The sequence below is a fragment of the Meleagris gallopavo genome, chromosome 5, assembly GCF_905368555.1.
Source record: "Meleagris gallopavo chromosome 5, MGAL_WU_HG_1.1, whole genome shotgun sequence".
NCBI classification, from domain to species: domain Eukaryota; kingdom Metazoa; phylum Chordata; class Aves; order Galliformes; family Phasianidae; genus Meleagris; species Meleagris gallopavo.
In genome coordinates, this window is record NC_139408.1 from 57,829,485 (window position 1) to 57,848,055 (window position 18,571).

An 18,571-nucleotide genomic window follows, 5' to 3' on the forward strand; every position below is an offset into this window, starting at 1 on the left:
TTCCAGCCCTGGGGAGCAGCAGGCGTTTGTTCATTCCATGAATCTTCCTTTCCTTGTCCTCTGCTGGAAGGGGATGTGCATGGGGAGGGGACGTGGGGTATCTGGGGCAGCAGTGGGGTGAGCACCCAGTTTGGAACTAAGTGATCTTTGAGGTCCCTTCCAACCCAATTCTATGAGTCTGTGATATGATTCTAAGATGATGAAGATATGAAGTTACGATGGTGATAAAGATAGGAAGATAAGGAGGATGAAGAGATGAAGATGATGAAGATGAAAATGAGGACACTCCATGGCAGGAGGCTGCCATTGCACAGGCTGTACCTATTCAGCAGGATCCAAAAATTGTGGCATGTTCTCAGAGATCCCCATTTTCTCCAAAAGAATCCCTCATCTTTGGTGGGAGTGTGCCCAGAGAATGGCAGCGTGGTGGGATCTCAGTTGCTGACTGCCACTTTCTGCTGGTGTGGGATTCTCACAGTTAATTGCATTATGCAGAAGGGGTGAGCGTGAAGCAGCAAGCAATTTAGGGCCGCACTGATGACATGGAACAGGTTGCCCAAGGAGGCTGTGGATGCCCCATCCCTGCAGGCATTCAAGGCCAGGCTGGATGTGGCTCTGGGCAGCCTGGGCTGCTGGTTGGCGACCTGCACACAGCAGGGGGTTGGAACTGGATGAGCACTGTGCTCCTTTGCAACCCAGGCCATTCTGTGACTCTATGATTCTATGACATCTGACAGCTTGTCCCTATCGCTCCTTCATAACCCCATGGAGAGGGCTCTTCTCATTTCCACCCCATGCAGCCTCACACCAGCGCTCTCTTTGGGATGCTCTCATGTCCCAGCTGCCAGTTTGACACTTTCACAAGTTCTAGCTGTCACAGAGAAGCTCACATTCCATCTCCAGTTGCCTCCATTCCAGACTTGGCATCTCCTGTCATCGTTCTGGCAGCCTGACTGGCTGAGGATTTGAGATCTGCAGCTCGACGACGTGCAAATGCCACCTCCCTGGCAGGAGGGCTGACAATCTCTGCATCAAACCCAACCGAGAGAGTCGGTGTGGAACTGGTTACAACCACAAATCAGCCACTGGGAAAAGCTGATTTCAAGTAAAAAATAATAATAATAATTCCCAGCTAAGATCCAAATTAGAAGTGCTTGGAATGTGAACCATTTGGACTAAGTGGGAAGCCAAGCACAAAAAAATGCAGTTTAAGAGGGTGAAAATGCTGTGGCAGCGCTATTTTAGTTTTGCTGCTTGGGTGCTTTTCATTGGCGACTCATGCTGAGGGCACCCTTGGGTGCTGCTGGGGCTCATCAAGTGCATCCCAAAACTCAACCCAAGGCACTTGAGGTCAACCCACATCCGGGGTGTCGGAGGTCATTTTGGGGTCCAGACGGAGGAAATAAATGATCTTATAAAGAAGATAATCATCTCCCCATATCCTAAAAAGATCCTAATCCTAAAATCTGGGTGTCGGGGCTTAAAGGTTTAAAAATAACGTATGTAAAATAAGGAATTGCTGGAGGCACAAGTAGGGGCTGGTGTGGGAGATGGGGGGGGGGGGGTTGGAAAGGGCTCAGGAGGGCAGAGGATCCCTAGGAGGGGGAAAATAGGGGATCCAGGGAGATGTGGGGGCAATAGAGAGAAGGGCTGGAGGGTGATGGGGTGCAGGATGTGGTGTGATGTGGTTTCAGAGGGGGGTGATTGCGGGGAAGGGGTGTGATAAGATGTGGTGTGGGGGTGTGATAAGGTGCAGGAGTGTGACGGGACGAAGGGGGGTGAGGGGATGCAGGGCGTGTTATGGGGGTACAGGAGGGTGCGATGGGCTGCAGGGCTGCTTTGGGAGAAGGATGCCGCTGTGTGATGGGGCTGCAGGGAGCGGGGAGGGCGCATAGCGGGGCAGGGAGAGGGAAATGGGGCAGGAGGAGGGGAAGGGCAGCCCTGAGCGCAGCAGGGCTGCAGAAAACGGGGACCGCGGAGGAGAGGGGGCTCGGGGTGAGGAGAAGGGGAGGGGACAGGAGGGAGAGCAGCAGCAGAGGGAGGAGGAGGAGGAGGAGGAGGAAGTCGGGGCCGAGCCGCTTCCTGTAGGCAGAGGGATGAGCGCAGACAAAGCTGGGTGGGGACTCGCCGCTCCGGGCTGCTGCTGACCGCCCCTCTGCCTCCAGCCCGCATCCCTTCTCCATCCATCCCTCCATCCATCCATCCCTCCATCCGTCCGTCCGTCCGACCGCCGCCGCCCCGCGGGGAGAGCCGGGGCAGCACCGCCCGCAGGTACGGGGAGAGCCGGGGGGGGCAATGGGAGCGGGGCTGGGGGGCAGCGGGCGCGCACGGACCGCGCGCATCGGGGCGATGCCATGGCAGCGCCATCCTTCGGGCCCCAAACCGCTCCCTGCTTATTGTCCACCAAAAGGCGATCCTTCACCCCGACCCTGGCTTGCATCACCCCGTCATTGCTCGTGTTGGTTACCCCACGGGGACCCCGGTACCCCGCACAGCCCCAACACCGATGGGTGCTGCAGGGCTGCTGCTGCCCCAGCGCTCAGCCCCCAGCAAAGCTCTACGGGGGCTGATCCTCACTTAATCAACTGATTTGCCATCACATGAACGGCTTTTTCTCGGAATGAATGAGACGTAGTGTTCTCCTTTTTATTTTTTTTCTCCCTCTCCCACCCCCCACAAAGGGCTTTCCCTGCCCCAAATCCCTCTTGCTGGGATGGATCTGCCCCGAGCGTGGCTTAGGGTGGGGGTATTTGGGGTGCCCCATCCCCACCTGCTGCCCCACCCCTCCACCCCCATTCTCTCAGTGGCTGGGATTTCAATGGGAGTTTTCTGATTTTCCCCGTTGTGGCCATGCAGCAGGAAGCAGCACAGATCGTGCAAGGTCGCAGGAAAAGTAACCATGGCAAAGGCACCGTGTGCCCAGGCAGCTCCCTGCTGTGCCCAGGGACTGAGGAGTCGTAGAATAGAATCATAAAAATGGTCCGAGGTCCCCTGTGCCAGAGGGAGAGGAATCCAGCCCCAAACTTGAATCTTCTTGCAGGCAAATGGATTTCTAACGAAGGAAAAACTTGAATCTCAGCTCCCCACTTATTGCTAATGAGTCTCTGATAAACTCAGGGTGTGCTGCCCCAATGGTAATGGGGTGGGAGCATAGGGCAGCGTTATCCCCCGTCCTTGTAGCCTTGTGTGCAATGCTTGTGGCTTTGCCCTATTGTTTGTTTCCCACTGGACGGACCCCAAATCCCCATCGCACCGCCCGGGGCTGGGACATGTCCCCTTGGCACCAGGCTGGACCCAGGCAGGGGGATTTTTCCTCCTAACTGGATTTCCCTCCATGCAGCTGGAGCCTGCGATGCTAATCCTCTTTTCTGCCATATGGCCGCTGGCTGGATTGAAATATGACTCAATTAATTATTGCCAGGAAAACCCCGGGGCGAAGTCTTTCTCCAGGAGGATGCTTGGAGGCGCTCCGGGCGTTGTTTTCCCACCCCATGCCACGGGCTGTGGAGGCAGACTGTTCCCTTCCCACCCATTTTGGGGCTTTTCTTGCCATTTCCATCCCCTTGCTTGCTTACCAGCAGCACGCTGCCAGCTGCCACCTGTGACACCAAGCACGGCGATCTCAGCTCCGTCTGAATCCCCAGCCCCAGGGGCTGGCATCGCGCTCCTTGGGGTCAGGGCATGGCATCCCAGAGCAATGCGGGTAGTGCTGCTGGAGAAACCCAATGATGAGGATTGTTGCCAATCCCCAACCCATCCGACACCTCCACCACCCAATGCTGGAGCTCAGTGCGTGGCAACGTCTCCAACTTGGCACGGCACGGCGCTGCCTTCCGCCCAGCCCCACTGATGCACCCGCCTGGATTTTGCTGCTTTGGCCTCAAAACGGCGGCGGCCGAGGCATCACTTCTCCCTTTGAAAACCCGTGAGTCATGGGAGGAGGGAAGGCAGAGCCGCGCATGCAGTTTCCATAGCAATTGGGACTGGAGAGGCGGCACCCAACCCGCGGCCCTACAAACGCTGCCTGGCCCCACCAGCACTGCTGGAAGGCTATGGAGCCCAGTCCCACACTGGTTCCAGGGAGGGGTCATATCTGGGCCTTTCCATCTCCATTTTGGGGTTAGGAATCAGGGGACGGCTGTGGGAAAAGCATCATTTTTGGCATGAGTTGTGTCAGTGCTCAGCAGGACGTCTCGTTGTGCCTGGAGTGGGATCAGAGCGTGCGCCCATGGCACGCACAAGTGGGAGAGGTGAGCAAAGGAACCGGGGTGTGAGGTTAATTTTCTTGCTTCTCAGCCTCTTTTCTGGCTGTTTTATCCCTCTGGGTGGCAGCGGGGGGGATGGCTGGGAAGGCAGCTGGGTGCTGCGTCCCGGGCCATGGGATGCCATGGGATGCAATGCAGAGAGTCCTCGTGTGAGCTACATGTGAGAAGGATGAGGTCTGAAATAATGCATCTCCTCCATTTCGTGCAGCCAAAATCATTTTTTCCACATAGTGAGTAGAGAAAAAAATAATAACAAAAAAAAAAAAAAAAAATTCCTGAAATGGCATCGTACCAAACCTCACACCTCCCCACCTTGCCGTTTGTTGGTAACAGCGCTGACAGCTCTTGGGCAGCAGCAGCTGGGCGAGATGCAGGGAGTGGCAACCACGCTGGGTTTTAAGGGCATGGTGAAAGGACCTCTCCACCCCCAGCACTGTGCTTGGGGGCGCTGATGTTGGTCTGGGTGTGCTTCACCCAGGGACAGGAGCACAGTCTGAGGCGCTGTGCTCAGTGGATCAACTCCTTGAGCTGAGCTGCTGTCTTGATTTAACAGGCTTAGAGCTCTCCTTGCATGAGAAGGAAAGTTAGCTCCGTGACTTCTGTAATGCTCCCTGGGAGCTGCTCTTCCTGGGTCTGTAACAGGGCTGTAATTCAGCTTCCCCTTTGGAAGCTCATCAAGCATCCTGAGCAATGAACGCCATGCAATCCCAGCAATGGGAAAAAAAAAACCAAAGCCATCACAGCACAGGATATTCCCACTGCAGCTCCCAGCAGACCCCGCTGTGCTGCTGCCTCACCCCAGCGCGCTGCCCTGCACCGCTCCTGCTGCAGCATCCTCCCTCCTGGGGCTGCAAAGTTCCATCACAACACAGCTGAGGGTTGAAGCCTTGCAGGGATATGAGCCACGAGCAGTTCTGCTCGAGGGAGTTGTGCCGGGAGAGCACCTGGAGTTGAAGAATGGGATCAGCTCCTTGGTGCGGGCGCTTCCCTGGCTGGCACGTTGGGGAACACGCTGACAGCGCCTGGATGGATTCATGGCACTAATTATAGGGCTTGTCAGCGCTGTCGTGTCACTGCTGCTGTGTTGGTAAAGCTATGCTTCTTCAGTGATGGGAATAGGGACAAGTTCTGCAGTTGCATCAGTCCCCATATCCCAACCCATGTCCCATGTCCCAACCAATATCCCATGTCCCAAACCATGTCCCATGTTTCAGCCAATGATGTCCCATGTCCCAGCCAATATCCTGTGTCCCATGTCTCAATCCATGTCCCAACCAATATCCCATATCTCAACCCATGTCCCATGTCCCAACCAATATCCCATGTCCCAAACCATGTCCCATGTTTCAGCCAATGTCCCATGTCCCAACCAATATCCTGTGTCCCATGTCTCAACCCATGTCCCAACCAATATCCCATGTCCCAATCCATGTCCCATATCTCAACCAATAACCCATGTCCCATGTCCCAACCCATGTTTTAGCCAATGTCCCGTGTCCCATATCCCAACCAATATCCCGTGTCCCATGTCCCAACTCACATCCCATGTCCCAACCAGTGTCCCAATCCATGTCCCAGCTCACATCCCATGCCCCAACCAATGTCCCACGTCCCAGCTCATAGCCATAGGGCCCCAAGGGCAGGCGTGGTGTCCATGGCAGTGTTGGAGAATTGTGCTTCTTAGACCATTCTCTATCAGAAGTGAGACGTTCAGCCACATTTTTTTGGTGGTTTTGTAGGGAATTAGCTGCAGCAAGGAGGGAAGCGAGGTGCAGGATAGGGTGCTGGAGGTGGGTGCCTATACCCCATGGCACTGTAGGGTCTGGGTGCTTTCCCACACTCTGGGATCACTGCATCGCTGTTTCCAAACCTTCCTGCATCCTCTTGGAGGAACACCAGCACATCTGAGCCCCTGAGGCACAAAGCAATGGGAGAAATTCTCTGTACCTGGATTTTGAGCTGGGTAGTGTTTCTGTCCAAGGGGGTTATCTCGGGAATTGCCTTTGAGAGGCTTTGGGGAGTCCTGAAGCATGCCCTAAATGCACCAGGAGCTGCACAAAGCCCATCGGGTGAGCGGGTTCCCTCTGTAGCTGCTCGGCAGCACAACTCATTACACTCCCTGCTCTTCCTTCTTATCTCATGGAGCCTCTCACCACCTCCATACAGCATCACTCACACACAGCTGTGCTGGGTGTTGCTGTGACTGCACCCACTCGTGGACATGCTGGCTCCACACACACTTTGGGATGTCCATGCTCCCTCCTGGCGTCCCACTGTCCGTGCAAAACCCACCCCACTGTCACATTTTTGAGCTGGAGGCTTTGACTCTGCTGGATGTTGTGCCTTGTTTTATGGTTAACATTGGCTCCCAGTGCTCCTGCCTGCCTGGCTCTTGGCTTGGACCCATTTTGACTGGAGTTGGATGGGGAGAGTGCATGGGGGGGATGCAACACCTCAGAGAAAGAGATCACTGTCCACAAGAAACATGGAGATGTGGCACTGAGATACATGGTGGGGTGGCTTGAGCTTGGACTTGGAGATCTCGGAGGTCTTTTCCAATCTGAACGGTTCTGTGAGAGAAATGAGCTGTTCTGTAAATGGAGGTCAGGCCAAAGGGTAAATGATGGCACTGCTGGGATGCTGTGCTATGGCAAGGAACTCCAACTGAGATTTTGGCTTCTGCCAGGCTGGGTTGCGTTGGCCCAAGAGCAGGTGGCCATGGGAAGAGCTGCCCAAGGATCTGCCCCTTCATTTTCATGGAATCATAACATGGATTGATTTGGAATGGACCTCAAAGATGTTCTTTCCAATGCAGAATATTCAGTGTTTCTATGATTCAGTGATTTAGGCTGGACTTTTCTGGTCCATCCACTGTGAGTTCCATGATCATGCCAACAGCCACTCTCTTTTTGTGGCACAGGGATACCTGTCCAAGTCTTCTCCACACAGCTCTACATGCGTTCTGGGGGCTCCTACCCCTTTGTTTGGGGTCAGCAGCCCTCCACAACCCGTAAAAACTACTCAGAGCTCTTCCCATCAGCTCTAGGATTGCATCTGCACCTGGAGGAGCTCTTCTCCTGCTGGGAAGGTTTGAGCATTAGCAGGGTCCCGTGTGAGCCCATGGCCTGGGTAGGACCTATGAAGAGCTGGTGGCCTCAGGACCTGTGCTCCAACCTGCCTCAAGGACAGCATTTCCAAAGGGCTTTATGTTCAATTATTTAATGCTGGCCTGTTTGTGCTCCATCCATTGTATTTTTAATGCTGTGATGGTGTTTGTGCGGTGCTCAGAGTGCTGGTACCATCAAAATACATTGCATTATTTATCAGCTGATTTAATATAATTGCTGCTCAGCCTGGCATCCTCACCGGGGGCTGGATCCATGTCTGCTGCTTCCTGGCTGATGCTGGAGGGGGAACGCAGCCACCCCCAGGAGGCACAGACAGCAAATGAGGCACATGCTGATGGGTTTAGAGCTTATATCTGAGCCCTGTGTAAATGCTCCCATCAATGGCTGCAAAACTTAGTCTGGCTTGGAAGGGATGCTGCTCCTTCATCCTACACGTAGCTGAAGCCCAGCTTCCAAAAGAGCAGCTGGCTTCAGTGGTTTCTGCAGCTCAGGCTGGCAGCGATACAGGGAGCAGCAGCAAGACGGATGCTGAGGAGCCAGTGGGCAGGAAAAGCTAAAATGCATTGGCTGCAGGTTGTTCTGAGTGGCTAAGGAGATGGGGGTGGGCATGGGGTGGAATAACTGAGGCATGTGGGGTGTGCAGCAGGGCCAGGGTGAGAGCTGTGGGTCCCATCCTGCCATGCATTTGTCATGCGTCCTCATCCCCACTGCAGCGTGGGATGGAGGGATGGATGGAAGGAGGGAGGGGAGGAGGGAGGGAGAGAGGGATGGATGGATGGATGGATGGATGGATGGATGGATGGATGGATGGATGGATGGAGGAGGGAGGGAGGGATGGATGGAGGGATGGATGGATGGAAGGAAGGAGGGATAGAGGGATGGATAGAGGGAGGGAGGGAGGGAGGGAGGGAGGGAGGGAGGGAGGGATGGATGGATGGATGGATGGATGGATGGATGGAGGGATGGATGGAGGGATGGATGGAGGGATGGATGGAAGGAGGAAGAGAGGGAGGGAGGAAGGAAGGGATGGATGGAGGTAGGGATAGAGGGATAGTGGGATGGATGGATGGATGGATGGATGGATGGATGGATGGAGAGATAGGGGGATGGGTAGAGGGATGGAGAAAGGGGTGGATGGATGGATGAAGGGATGGATGATGGACAAATGGAAAGATGAACGGATGATGGATGGATGAATGGATGGATGGATGGATAAATGAATGATGGAGGGAAGGATGGAGGTATGAATGGATGATGGAGGGAAGGATGGAAGGATGGATGACAGATGGAGGGGTGACAGATGAAAGGGTGAGCTGTGTGGGAAATGCCACCTTGCACTGCTTTACTCAGAGTTTCACATATACTCTTTGCCTTTGCATTTTTCCTTTATTTTTTTTACAATGCTTTGTATTGCAATTGCGAAACCACCGCTCCAGCAAGTAGCTCCTGGGTGGTTTTCTTCTTCTGCCTGTGCAATAACAGTGTTCGCTAAGTATGTGTCACTTCACAACGCAGCAAGAACGATGTTTGGTGTCACATGCAGTGCATTGACTCAGCAGGAAGTGTGGCAGGAACGCAGCGGCGGCGGCTCGGCGTTTCCGGCAGATTATTGTCAATAACACTGTGAGAAAAACTGGGTATCAACAAAGGAGAAAATGCTCTGTGTGCGTTTTAAGGGGAAAACAGGCCGGTGAGGGACTGGGGCTCTGTGGGAAAATCAAGATGCTGCGTCTTGGGATGTGCTGAGACCAAAAACCTTTGTCTCAGGAGCTCCTGCTCCAGCTGAGCCCCCTGCTTGTATCAGAAGGGACCCAGGTGTGCAGGCTGCCCTGTAATCACTTTCTGCTTTCGCCTGGAGGCTGCAGCAAGCAGATCCCAGCAGCAGAAGTGCTGTGGAACGGAGGCAATGTGGGTCAGACGAGGAGCAGCAGCAGCAGCAGCCGCCTACTTCTGGCTCACCGGCCCCGCTGACCCCATTTGCAGCACCACTTGTCCGTGGGAAACAGCTCGGTGTGCTCCTTGGGTTGTAGTGCAATCAATCATTGTTCAGCATCACAGATTATAAAGGCACGGGGATTCGTTTTTCCTGTTTTCCTTTCTTCCCCCTTCAATTGGAAACCTGCTAAAATCACCCACGTTCCGCCGTGATCCTCCTCTTGCTGCTTAGGGTCTGGCCATCAGCAAACTCTTCAGCAGCTATCTTGCATTTGCAGGTTAGCCATAGAGAGATTTGCCCCGCAGCTCATACACAAAATGTAGCAGATCTCAGCTACCTCCAAGGGGTGCTTGTGTGGTGCATCTCAAAGGCATCTGCTTGCAGCGCTGGGGATGCTTAAAAAAAGAGAGGTGAAGGACAAGGGAGGAAGGAAAGAGGAAAGAGAAGGGGGGAAGAAAAGAGCAGAGAAAAGATAGGAGGAAAAAAAGACAAAAAAAGGAAGGAAAATGGGAAAAAGGAAAGAAATTGTGAAAAAGAGAGAGAAAAGAAAGGAAAGGAATAAAAAAATAAAAGAGAGAAGGAAGGGAAAACCACCTCCCACCCTCCTGCCTTGATAGTGATGGAGCGGGGATGGGGGAGGATCAGTGCTCAGCAGCACTGGGGCTTTGCTCCACCGTACAGGATAGACTGTGACCTGTTTGATGTATTTGAAGCTTGAAATAGTTCCTTATGAGTAATGTGGTTCAGGTGCTTATCACTAATTAATTCATTCTTTCATAGCGTGGATACCTAATTAAAGCAGTCTAAGGTAATTCCGGAGGGGTCTGAAGCTAAAGGGATGGTTAATGGGGTTGTTTCTGTGCTGATGCAACCCTTGGGGCAATTCCCAGTGGCTGGAAGGGTTTATTAGGTTCTGTGTGGCTGTTACTTAAAATAAAATTCCAATAAAGGTTTGATTTGGGTGAAGTCATCGGAGACAGCAGCAAGGCTCCCACGGCACAGCTGGGCTTCTCTGGGCAAAAAGGTGATGTAAAAAGGCACGACTTTGTGTCATGGCACCCCAGGTCCGTGCCCTCATTCCAAGTCTCATTTTGCACCTCCTGTTAACACCTGTGTCTTGATGCTGGGAAATACTTGAGAGCCACAATGGGGTGGGAGCTGGAATTTCTGAGCAAGCTGAATTTATTTTAAGGTCAACTTGAGTTCTTTTGGTGATGGCATCAAGAAGTGAAAGAACCAAGAACTCAATGATGTGATGCTTAGTCTAATGAATGAGTGATGTGAGTTTTCTAGTGGTCTCCCCATAGTAGAAATGAATGTTTGAAATGAGGGGTTCTGATGTCTCTTGTTCCCAAAGAAGACCAGCTAGGCCAGGAACCCATGGGTCAGGCCGCGGCCAGGCTGTGGGACACACTGAATAATGGTGGAGTAAAACAATGACCCAGGGTCTGCCTCACAGCAGAACCTTCTGCCATGGGAAAGAGGCTCATAAACTGGTCTGGGTTGGAAGGGACCTTAAAGACCACCTGGTCCCATTCCTCTGCAATGAGCAGAGACACCCACAGCTCCATCAGTGCTCAGAGCCCCGTCCAGCCTGACCACCTCTCAGGGCAACCCGTGCCAGTGCCTCACTGCCCTTATTGCAAACAACTTTTTCCTTATGTCCACTCTAAATCTCCCCTAAAATAGAATCACAGAATCACAGAATCACAGAATGGCCCGGGTTGGAAGGGACCTCAAGGATCACGAAGCTCCAACCCCCCCCAAACCACAGGCAGGGCCACCAACCTCCACATTTCACAGCAGCCCAGGCTGCCCAGGGCCCCATCCAACCTGGCCTTGAACACCTCCAGGGATGGACGGGGCATCCACAGCCTCTCTGGGCAGCTGTTCCAGCACCTCACCACTCTCACAGCAAACAACTTCCCCCTCACATCCAACTCAAATCTGCCCTCCCTCAACTTCAAACCATTTCCCCTTGTCCTGCTGTTATCTCCCCTTTCCAAGAGCTGACTCCCCTCCTGTCTGCAGGCTCCTTTTAGGTACTGAAGGCTGCACTGAGGTCACCCCACAGCCTTCTCTTCTCCAGGCTGAACAAGCCCAGCTCCCTCATCCTGTCTTTGTAGGGGAGGTGCTGCAGCCCCCTGATCATCTTTGTGGCTCCTCTGGACCCTCTCCAACACCTCCCTGTCTTTCCTGTACTGTGGGCTCCAGACCTGCACACAGCACTGCAGATGGGGCCTCACAAAGCAGAGCAGAGGGGGACAATCACCTCCCTGTCCCTGCTGGCCATCCCTCTGCTGATGGAAAAATAAGAGCTGCTCAGCTGAGATGGGTGGGTGATGCAAAGCTCAGGCTCAACCATCACTTCCCCAAGGCTGTGAGGGACCCAGGGGGAGAAATCCAGTAGTGTGACCCATGTGAAGATGTCTGCTGATGGGACACACGTGTCACCTTGGGGCAGGGCCAGGAGAAGCTGTTGCTTTGCAGCTGGGGCACTGCTGTTTTTTCCGTGCAGCGTTGGATGTTTCCGAAGCTGCGTGTTCTCTTCTCAGTCCAGCTGCGTGACAATAAAACACAAGCATAAAAATAAAATGTCAGCAGCAGAGAGCATTTCTTACCTCTTTTGGACTCTCTTTACCCCCATATATAAAGGATAGAGGCCAACAGCTGCTTGCAGAAGTGGGAATTGGATGGTCTTCAGGGTTCCTTCCAACCCAAGCCATTCTCTGGTTCTATGATTCCATAATTTATGCTGTGCTGGGTTTTTTTCCCCCAAAACATAGTGCATTTCCTTTTCCTGGCAGCTCCTGGGGCTCTCTCCTGCTCTGGGAAACATCCCTTCACCCCCATCATCTCTTAAGAAAACAATACCAAAAAAAAAAAAAAAAAAGAGAATAAAAGGAAGTTGAGGTTGCTTTCAGTTTGCCTTCTCTTTTCAAGCATTAGGGCACGTGTGAGAAAACAACAACCCGAGATTCTCACTTCTGTATGCCATGCAAAGGTGAAAGGGAAGGCTCTTGAGCAGGGCTCCCAAAACGCTCTGGGTGGGTCTGCCCTATGCTCTGGTTCATGTCTGCATGCAACCCTGTGCTCTGCTTTGGAGGAGTCTTTCCTGAGCTGCCTGGGATGGGATGCACTGCTGTCCTGCTCCACTGCCTCCATACATACCCTATATAGGAGATTCTGGTTTTGTGGTCATGAATGGATGGATCAGAGCATTGCTCCCGATACAGACACATCCAACAACGGGCTTTTCATCCCATGCACTGATTTCAGAGGAGAAAACTCATTGGGAACCTCCCACCCTGCACCAGTTTTGGAGGACAAAACTCATTGGGAAGCTCCCTGTTGTGCCTCACCCCATGTGATATGCATCACTTGATGCTGGCTCTGCTTTTGGGGTGAAATGCAGTAGCATGGGGCCACGCAGGGCTAAGGTCATAAAATTAGAGTCATTTGAATTGGAATGGACATTGAAAGGTCACCTGGTCCAATTCCCATTCAGTGGACAAAGGGCAGTGGGTTCTCTGCCCCCTCCATTCCAGTGATGGGAGCTCAGAACAGCACCAAACCCTGGATATGGACACACTGATGGCATCAGGGCTGGCCCCCCACTTGTCACCTCGTGCCTGTCTGCTACCAGCATGATAACGAAGCTGTTGCCATGGAAACAGGTTCATTTTCACCCTTTAATTTCTTTCTTACTTTGCTGTTGTGCCTCTGACCCATTGGCTGCTGTTTGGTGATTTCCATGCCACGTTGGGCACTGGGCAACAAAACATAGGTTGGGAAAGGGAATGCAGGTTTCTGCTCTTTTCTTTCTGTCTGTAGCATTTTTACAGCTTTCGATGTATATTTAGTCATTCTTTTTTCAATGGAGCAGCCTGTTTTTAGAGTCGACCTTTAGCATAAATAAGAACTGTGGAGATGATTCTATGATTCTATAAGGCTGAATCCCTTTAAAGCGATACCAAAGTGCCTGTGACAGGTCTCTGGGCTCAGACATTTCACTGCTGGGTGTTGCTCACTGATGCCCATGCTCCAGAGAGGTGGTTGGGTCACCATTCCTGGAGGTGCTCAAGAAACGTGCAGATGTAGTACTAAGGTACATGGTTTAGTGGGCAACGTTGGTGGTAGGTGGGCAGTTGGATTAGATGATCTTAGAGGTCTTTTCCAACCTTAATGATTCTGTGATTGTAATATTCTATTCCAAAAAAGCACTGAATTTCTCAATGGGCTCTGCTTAATGGAGCACGACTGATGTATTCGAATGTTTTCTCCTTTCCCCAGTCAGAAGAGATCCCAAAAATTGAGATCTTCCCCTGTCACTTGGGCTTAATCTCAAGTTGATATGGGAGGAGAAAGGAATTCTCCTCAGTGCTTAAAAAGCAGCACTTTAGTGGCGAGTATTGAGTTTGAATACCCTAAATCGGTGACTTTCATTGCAGAATGGGCTGTCTGAGAGCACATTTTGCGTTGGGTTGGGTCTCAAAGGCAGCATCATCCCTGCTTGGAACACCAGCAGCTTTGCAAAACATAGAATCACAGAATCATTCAGGTTGGAAAAGACCTCTATGGTCCTCAAACCCAACCCCAGCCCACCCCACCATCCCACTGCCCACATCCCTCAGTGCCACATCTCCACTGCTCTGGAACACCTCCAGGGATGGTGACCCCACCACTGCTGGGCAGCTGTCAGCTCTTATGGAGAAGAAATTTTGCAGCTCTGCGCAGTGAATAGCCCACAGCCCCTCTGCACAGTGCCCAAGCATCAAATCAACCCAAGAGCCTGAGCTGTAATCACAGCCCAGAGCCTGAAAGAGACAATATCCAGGTACTGTACACCATAAACATCATTAGCATGGAAGTCAAACACCATCCTTACTCATTAACCTGCAGTCTGCAAGACAGGAATCCTATTATCCAGACGCACTGCACTGCAGATGTGTGGTGGCTTCACCGTCCCCACGCGGTGCCACGGAGCCCACAGCTCTGTGCCACTGCTGACAAGAGGTACGGAGCCCTTAGGGCAAAGAGAGCTTAGGGAATTCCTGCTGATTCCTCTGGGAAACTTGCCAGCAGCCCTCAGATATTTGCCTGCTGACCTGAAACCTCTTCCTGTGCTCAAAGTCTCACCGCACGCTGAGTGTCACTGTGGTCTGTCCGCAGTGCTGCTGGGAGGCGGAAGGAAGCCCTGAGCCCTGGGGCCAGAAATAAAGCTATCACTGCAGCCATCTGAGCAGGTTGGTTTTTAATTTCTCTCCATTTCCCTCTTTCTGTAAAGGTGTCGAACGCTGAAGTGGAGCAGCTGTTGCCCTAAGGACAGCCAGCACCAGTGAGACCCAGCTTTGGTAAAGCAACGCTGCCCACACTGAGCACTGAGTGCTGGGAGGGAGGGTGGTTCTGGATGCCCGGCTGGGGCTTCCAGAGAGTAGAGGATGTAGTGTTTCTGTGGTAAATATGTTATATGGCAAATAGTTTATGTTAGGTATATAGGGTATATAGGGCATATGAGTTACATGGGGTATATGGAAAAACATCAACTGTGAAGCTGGCATGGCCACACTGAGCATCCCTTGTCCATCTGGGGTGGAAATCTTGAGCAATAGGAAACTACATCCTGTTTGGCATCTGACAGCTGGAGCTGGCAGCAGGGGTGGAGCAAAGCAGCTCTACACAGCCATCCCATAACACGTATGGCCACCCCAAATACCCTGGCTACCCCCAAAGCCACTGGTCCAGAGGGCAGGTGGCTGGGGGAGGCAGATGCAGCCCCGTTTCCTTCTGCTTTGTTGCACTGCAGCTTTTCTTGTAATGCCCCCTAAGCATGGCTAATAGGGGCACGCATCCAGCAGCGATGCCCACGGAGGATCGTGGCTTTCTGCCCTTGCCCAAATGCAAACCTGGTCTGCATCTCCTCCCCTCACATCCATATTCATACAGCCCAGCTCTAACACCTCCACACCCCAAATACAGCCCTACCAAACTCCTTTTGGGATTTCAGGGATTCCAGGCTCTGTGTTGAGCCCCCCATCCCCGCTCCTGCCTGCTGCCCGACCGGGGTGTGCCCGGCGTGCCGATGGCCAGCAACAACACCGCGAGCATCGCGCAGGCACGCAAGCTGGTGGAGCAGCTGAAGATGGAGGCCAACATCGACAGGATAAAGGTGATGCAGCCTTGGACTCGTTGGGCACGTAGAGGGATGCTGTGAGAGTAGGTCAGAATGATATTGCAGGAGCCATCGGATGTGGTGGCAGAATGTGGTGGGTATGGAGGACGTCTGTCCCAGTGGCACCATGGCCATCCTGTGGTCATCTCGTTAGCCATGGGAGGTGATTGCCTGGAGAAGTTCCCATGGGGTGGGATGTGCCATTCTCACGGTGGGATGTTCTGTCCCTATGGTGGAATGGCTCAGGGACATGGCTTAGTGGGCATGGTGGTGATGGGTCAATGGTTGGACTAGATGATCAACTTCAGTGATTCTCTGATGCTATTATTCTATGATTCAAGGCGGGATGTCCCATCCTCAAGATGAGATGTCCCATCCTCAAGGCAGACGTCCCATCCCCTGGATGAGATGTCCCATCTCCAAGATGAGATGTCCCATCCTCAAGATGAGATGTCCCATCCCCAAGGCAGGATGTCCCATCCCCAAGGCAGGATGTCCCCCATGCCACCTGTCCCCAACCCATGGCTCCTTCTCTGCAGGTATCCAAGGCAGCGGCAGACCTGATGGCATACTGCGAAGCTCACGCCAAGGAGGACCCCCTATTGACCCCCGTCCCGGCCTCAGAAAACCCCTTTAGAGAGAAGAAGTTCTTCTGTGTGATCCTGTAAAGCCTCAAGGAGCCTGACGGGCACTCAGGCCACCCTGAACACTGATGTAGAGTTTTTAGGAACGGGGACGACCTGCTAGTCCACAGAATTTAAACAAAAATAAGTAAAATACACGGCCTGGAAGCTACAGAGATGTGCATGTTTAAAGAATCTGGCCGCCTTTGGGGGATATAAGATGATCCGCATTGCGAGGCAAAAGATCTGAAGTCTGTAGAGTTGCCTAGAAAGAAAAAAAAAAAAAAAGAAAAAAAAAAGAAAAAAAAAAAAGAATATTCATGTAAAGAATAAATTCGTGTCACTTTTCAGCTCACAAAATCGTTTGATTGTTCCATATTTAAAGCACCAGAGTGGTGCTGAGCAAAAGTAACCGCTAAGGATGTGCATAACCTTCTTGGAATGATGTTGTTGGTTCCTTTCCAAGTACAGTTTTTTATTTAAGCTGCCGGATCTATAGCTAGATGGCTGTGATGTTACTCAGTGTTCGGTCTCGTGCTTTCCCATTCCCCGCTTCCCGTCTTGTGCCTGGTGGCTTCGCCCCGCGGTGAATGGTGTTGTGCTCGCTGCTTCGCGCTCTGTGATGGCTTTTGGTTGTAGTGCATGGATGGGGTTTGGTTTCTGCTCGCCCGCTGCGGGTTTTCTGTTCTGTCTGACACCACAGGCCGGTGGGAGATGCTGCGGGATGTGATGCTGGAGGTGATGCCAATGGCAAAGCCGACCCCTGCAGCACCTCCCAGCACAGCTGCAGACCCCAAAAACAGTGCTGGCCTCTTTTTCCTAGGTCCATCCCTTTGTCCCACACATCTGTGCCTCTTCCCTGCTCCCTGCCCGGCTCTTCCTGCCCGTCCTCGTGCCCATTCCCCCCCAAGTGATGGGAGAGCGCCAGGATGATGATGCCCAGAGCACCCCGCTCCCGCAGTGCCTGATGCTGTGTTTACACACAGCCCTGTGCCAGGGTGACGGCTCAGTCCCAGCTCCGACATCACCCAACATCAGAGTTTTGGGGGAAAAATGCCTCCTTTTGGGGCTGTCAGATGTTTGTGAGGGCATGGCTTGCCAGGAGCCCCCAGGACACTCCAATGCTCCACACCCAGCAGTAGCACCGGGATCCCTTAAGGTACTCTGGGCTCTGCATTAACCCCATAAAATCATAGAATCATTAAGGTTGGAAAAGACCTCTAAGATCATTAAGCCCAACCGCCAACTCGCCACCACCATGCCCACTAAGCCACGTCCCCATCAGCCCCAAACCACATCTACCCAAGAGGGCAATAGTCTTTAGGTACCTTTCTGAGAATCTTTCTAGCCCGTTTCAAGTGCGTTTTGGGTTTTCTACCTTTTCATACTCTTTTTCTAGCTCCGGTTGGCAGTGGGATGGCGCGCCCGGGGCCGGCCCCGCTCGTGGTGTTCCCGGGCCGTGTAAATACCCCCAACCCTTTGTCTTGGTCGTTGTGATGCCAAATTTCCGCTGAGCGCTGCCATGGTTTGTAAGAAGTTTTTTAATGACTCATATCTTTTACAACAGGAATTCTTAATACATCAACAAAGAGTAATGCGGCCGTGTTCGCATTGCTCGTTTCCCCATGCAAAAACCCTCAGCTGCCTCCATCCCGGGCATGGAAGGGAAAATCCATGGAGCATCGGTGTGGGATTTGCCCTTCGCCCATTGGTGTGGGCTTTGGGGGAAGGCAGTGCGGGGAGGTCGGCGTCGCGGTGTTGCGCATCCCCGTCCCGCGTGGTCTGTGTAATCGTTGGAAATAAAGTTGGGATTTGTTTCAAGGCTGCGGTGGTGATGGTGTGTGGGTGCCAGGGGCAAAGGGAGGCTGCAGGGGGGGTGACCTGGCCTGGGTCCTGTTGGTTGTAGAGGGGATTGAGAGTGAGAGAGAGCGGGTGTGGGCTCTGCAGGGCAGGGCAATGCAAAGCAAGGCAAAGGAAGGCAAGGCAAGGCAAGGTAAAGGAAGGCAAGGCAAGGCAAGGCAAAGGAAGGCAAGGCAAGGCAAGGCAAAGGAAGGCAAGGCAAAGGAAGGCAAGGCAAGGCAAGGCAAAGGAAGGCAAGGCAGGGCAGAGCAAAGCAAGGCAAAGCAAAGCACTGCTCTCACACCTACTTCCTTTCCCCAGTGCTGGCCATGCCACAGTGATCATCTATCAAATTGTTTTTTGAACACGAGGGATTTTTCTCAGCCATACTTGCAGGCTGAATCCCCTCCGGTGGTCTTCAGCGCACACACGGCAGTAGGAACACACGCGCACAGGTTGCTCAGACTGCGGCGCCCCACCCCTGGAGGTGCCCGAGGCCACGCGCGGCCCCCGGGCAGCTGAGCTGGGGGAGCACCCAACCCACGGCAGGGGTGGCGCTGAGGGCTGTGAGGTCCCCTCCCAACGCCCCGCACCCCGCCCCTGCGGCC

At 53.0% G+C, this 18,571-nt stretch overlaps 1 protein-coding gene across 3 annotated transcripts; it reads left to right on the forward strand.

The window, feature by feature from the left end:
* Window positions 1–2,045: 2,045 nt before the first annotated feature.
* GNG2 (G protein subunit gamma 2) lies at window positions 2,046–17,945 on the forward strand. Of its 3 annotated transcripts, none has more exons than XM_085225952.1 (4): window positions 2,046–2,271; window positions 14,502–14,575; window positions 15,337–15,498; window positions 16,041–17,945. In XM_085225952.1, the coding sequence occupies exons 3-4, from the start codon at window positions 15,412–15,414 to the stop codon at window positions 16,167–16,169; spliced, it is 216 nt and encodes a 71-aa protein (XP_085082078.1). In that variant the 5' UTR covers window positions 2,046–2,271; window positions 14,502–14,575; window positions 15,337–15,411; the 3' UTR covers window positions 16,170–17,945. The 3 variants fall into 3 exon arrangements, with proteins under 3 accessions (XP_085082078.1, XP_085082077.1, XP_085082076.1); XM_085225950.1 differs by lacking the exon at window positions 14,502–14,575 and adding an exon at window positions 14,617–14,683 and having other exon boundaries at window positions 2,048–2,271; XM_085225951.1 differs by lacking the exon at window positions 14,502–14,575 and having other exon boundaries at window positions 2,047–2,271.
* Window positions 17,946–18,571: the final 626 nt, after the last annotated feature.

Excerpts from the sequence above, each read along its gene's own strand:
- GNG2 (XM_085225952.1), top strand. The coding sequence starts at position 15,412 with ATGGCCAGCAACAACACCGCGAGCATCGCGCAGGCACGCAAGCTGGTG. Across the intron at positions 15,499-16,040 it reads CCAACATCGACAGGATAAAG|GTATCCAAGGCAGCGGCAGA; the intron begins GTGATGCAGCCT and ends CCTTCTCTGCAG.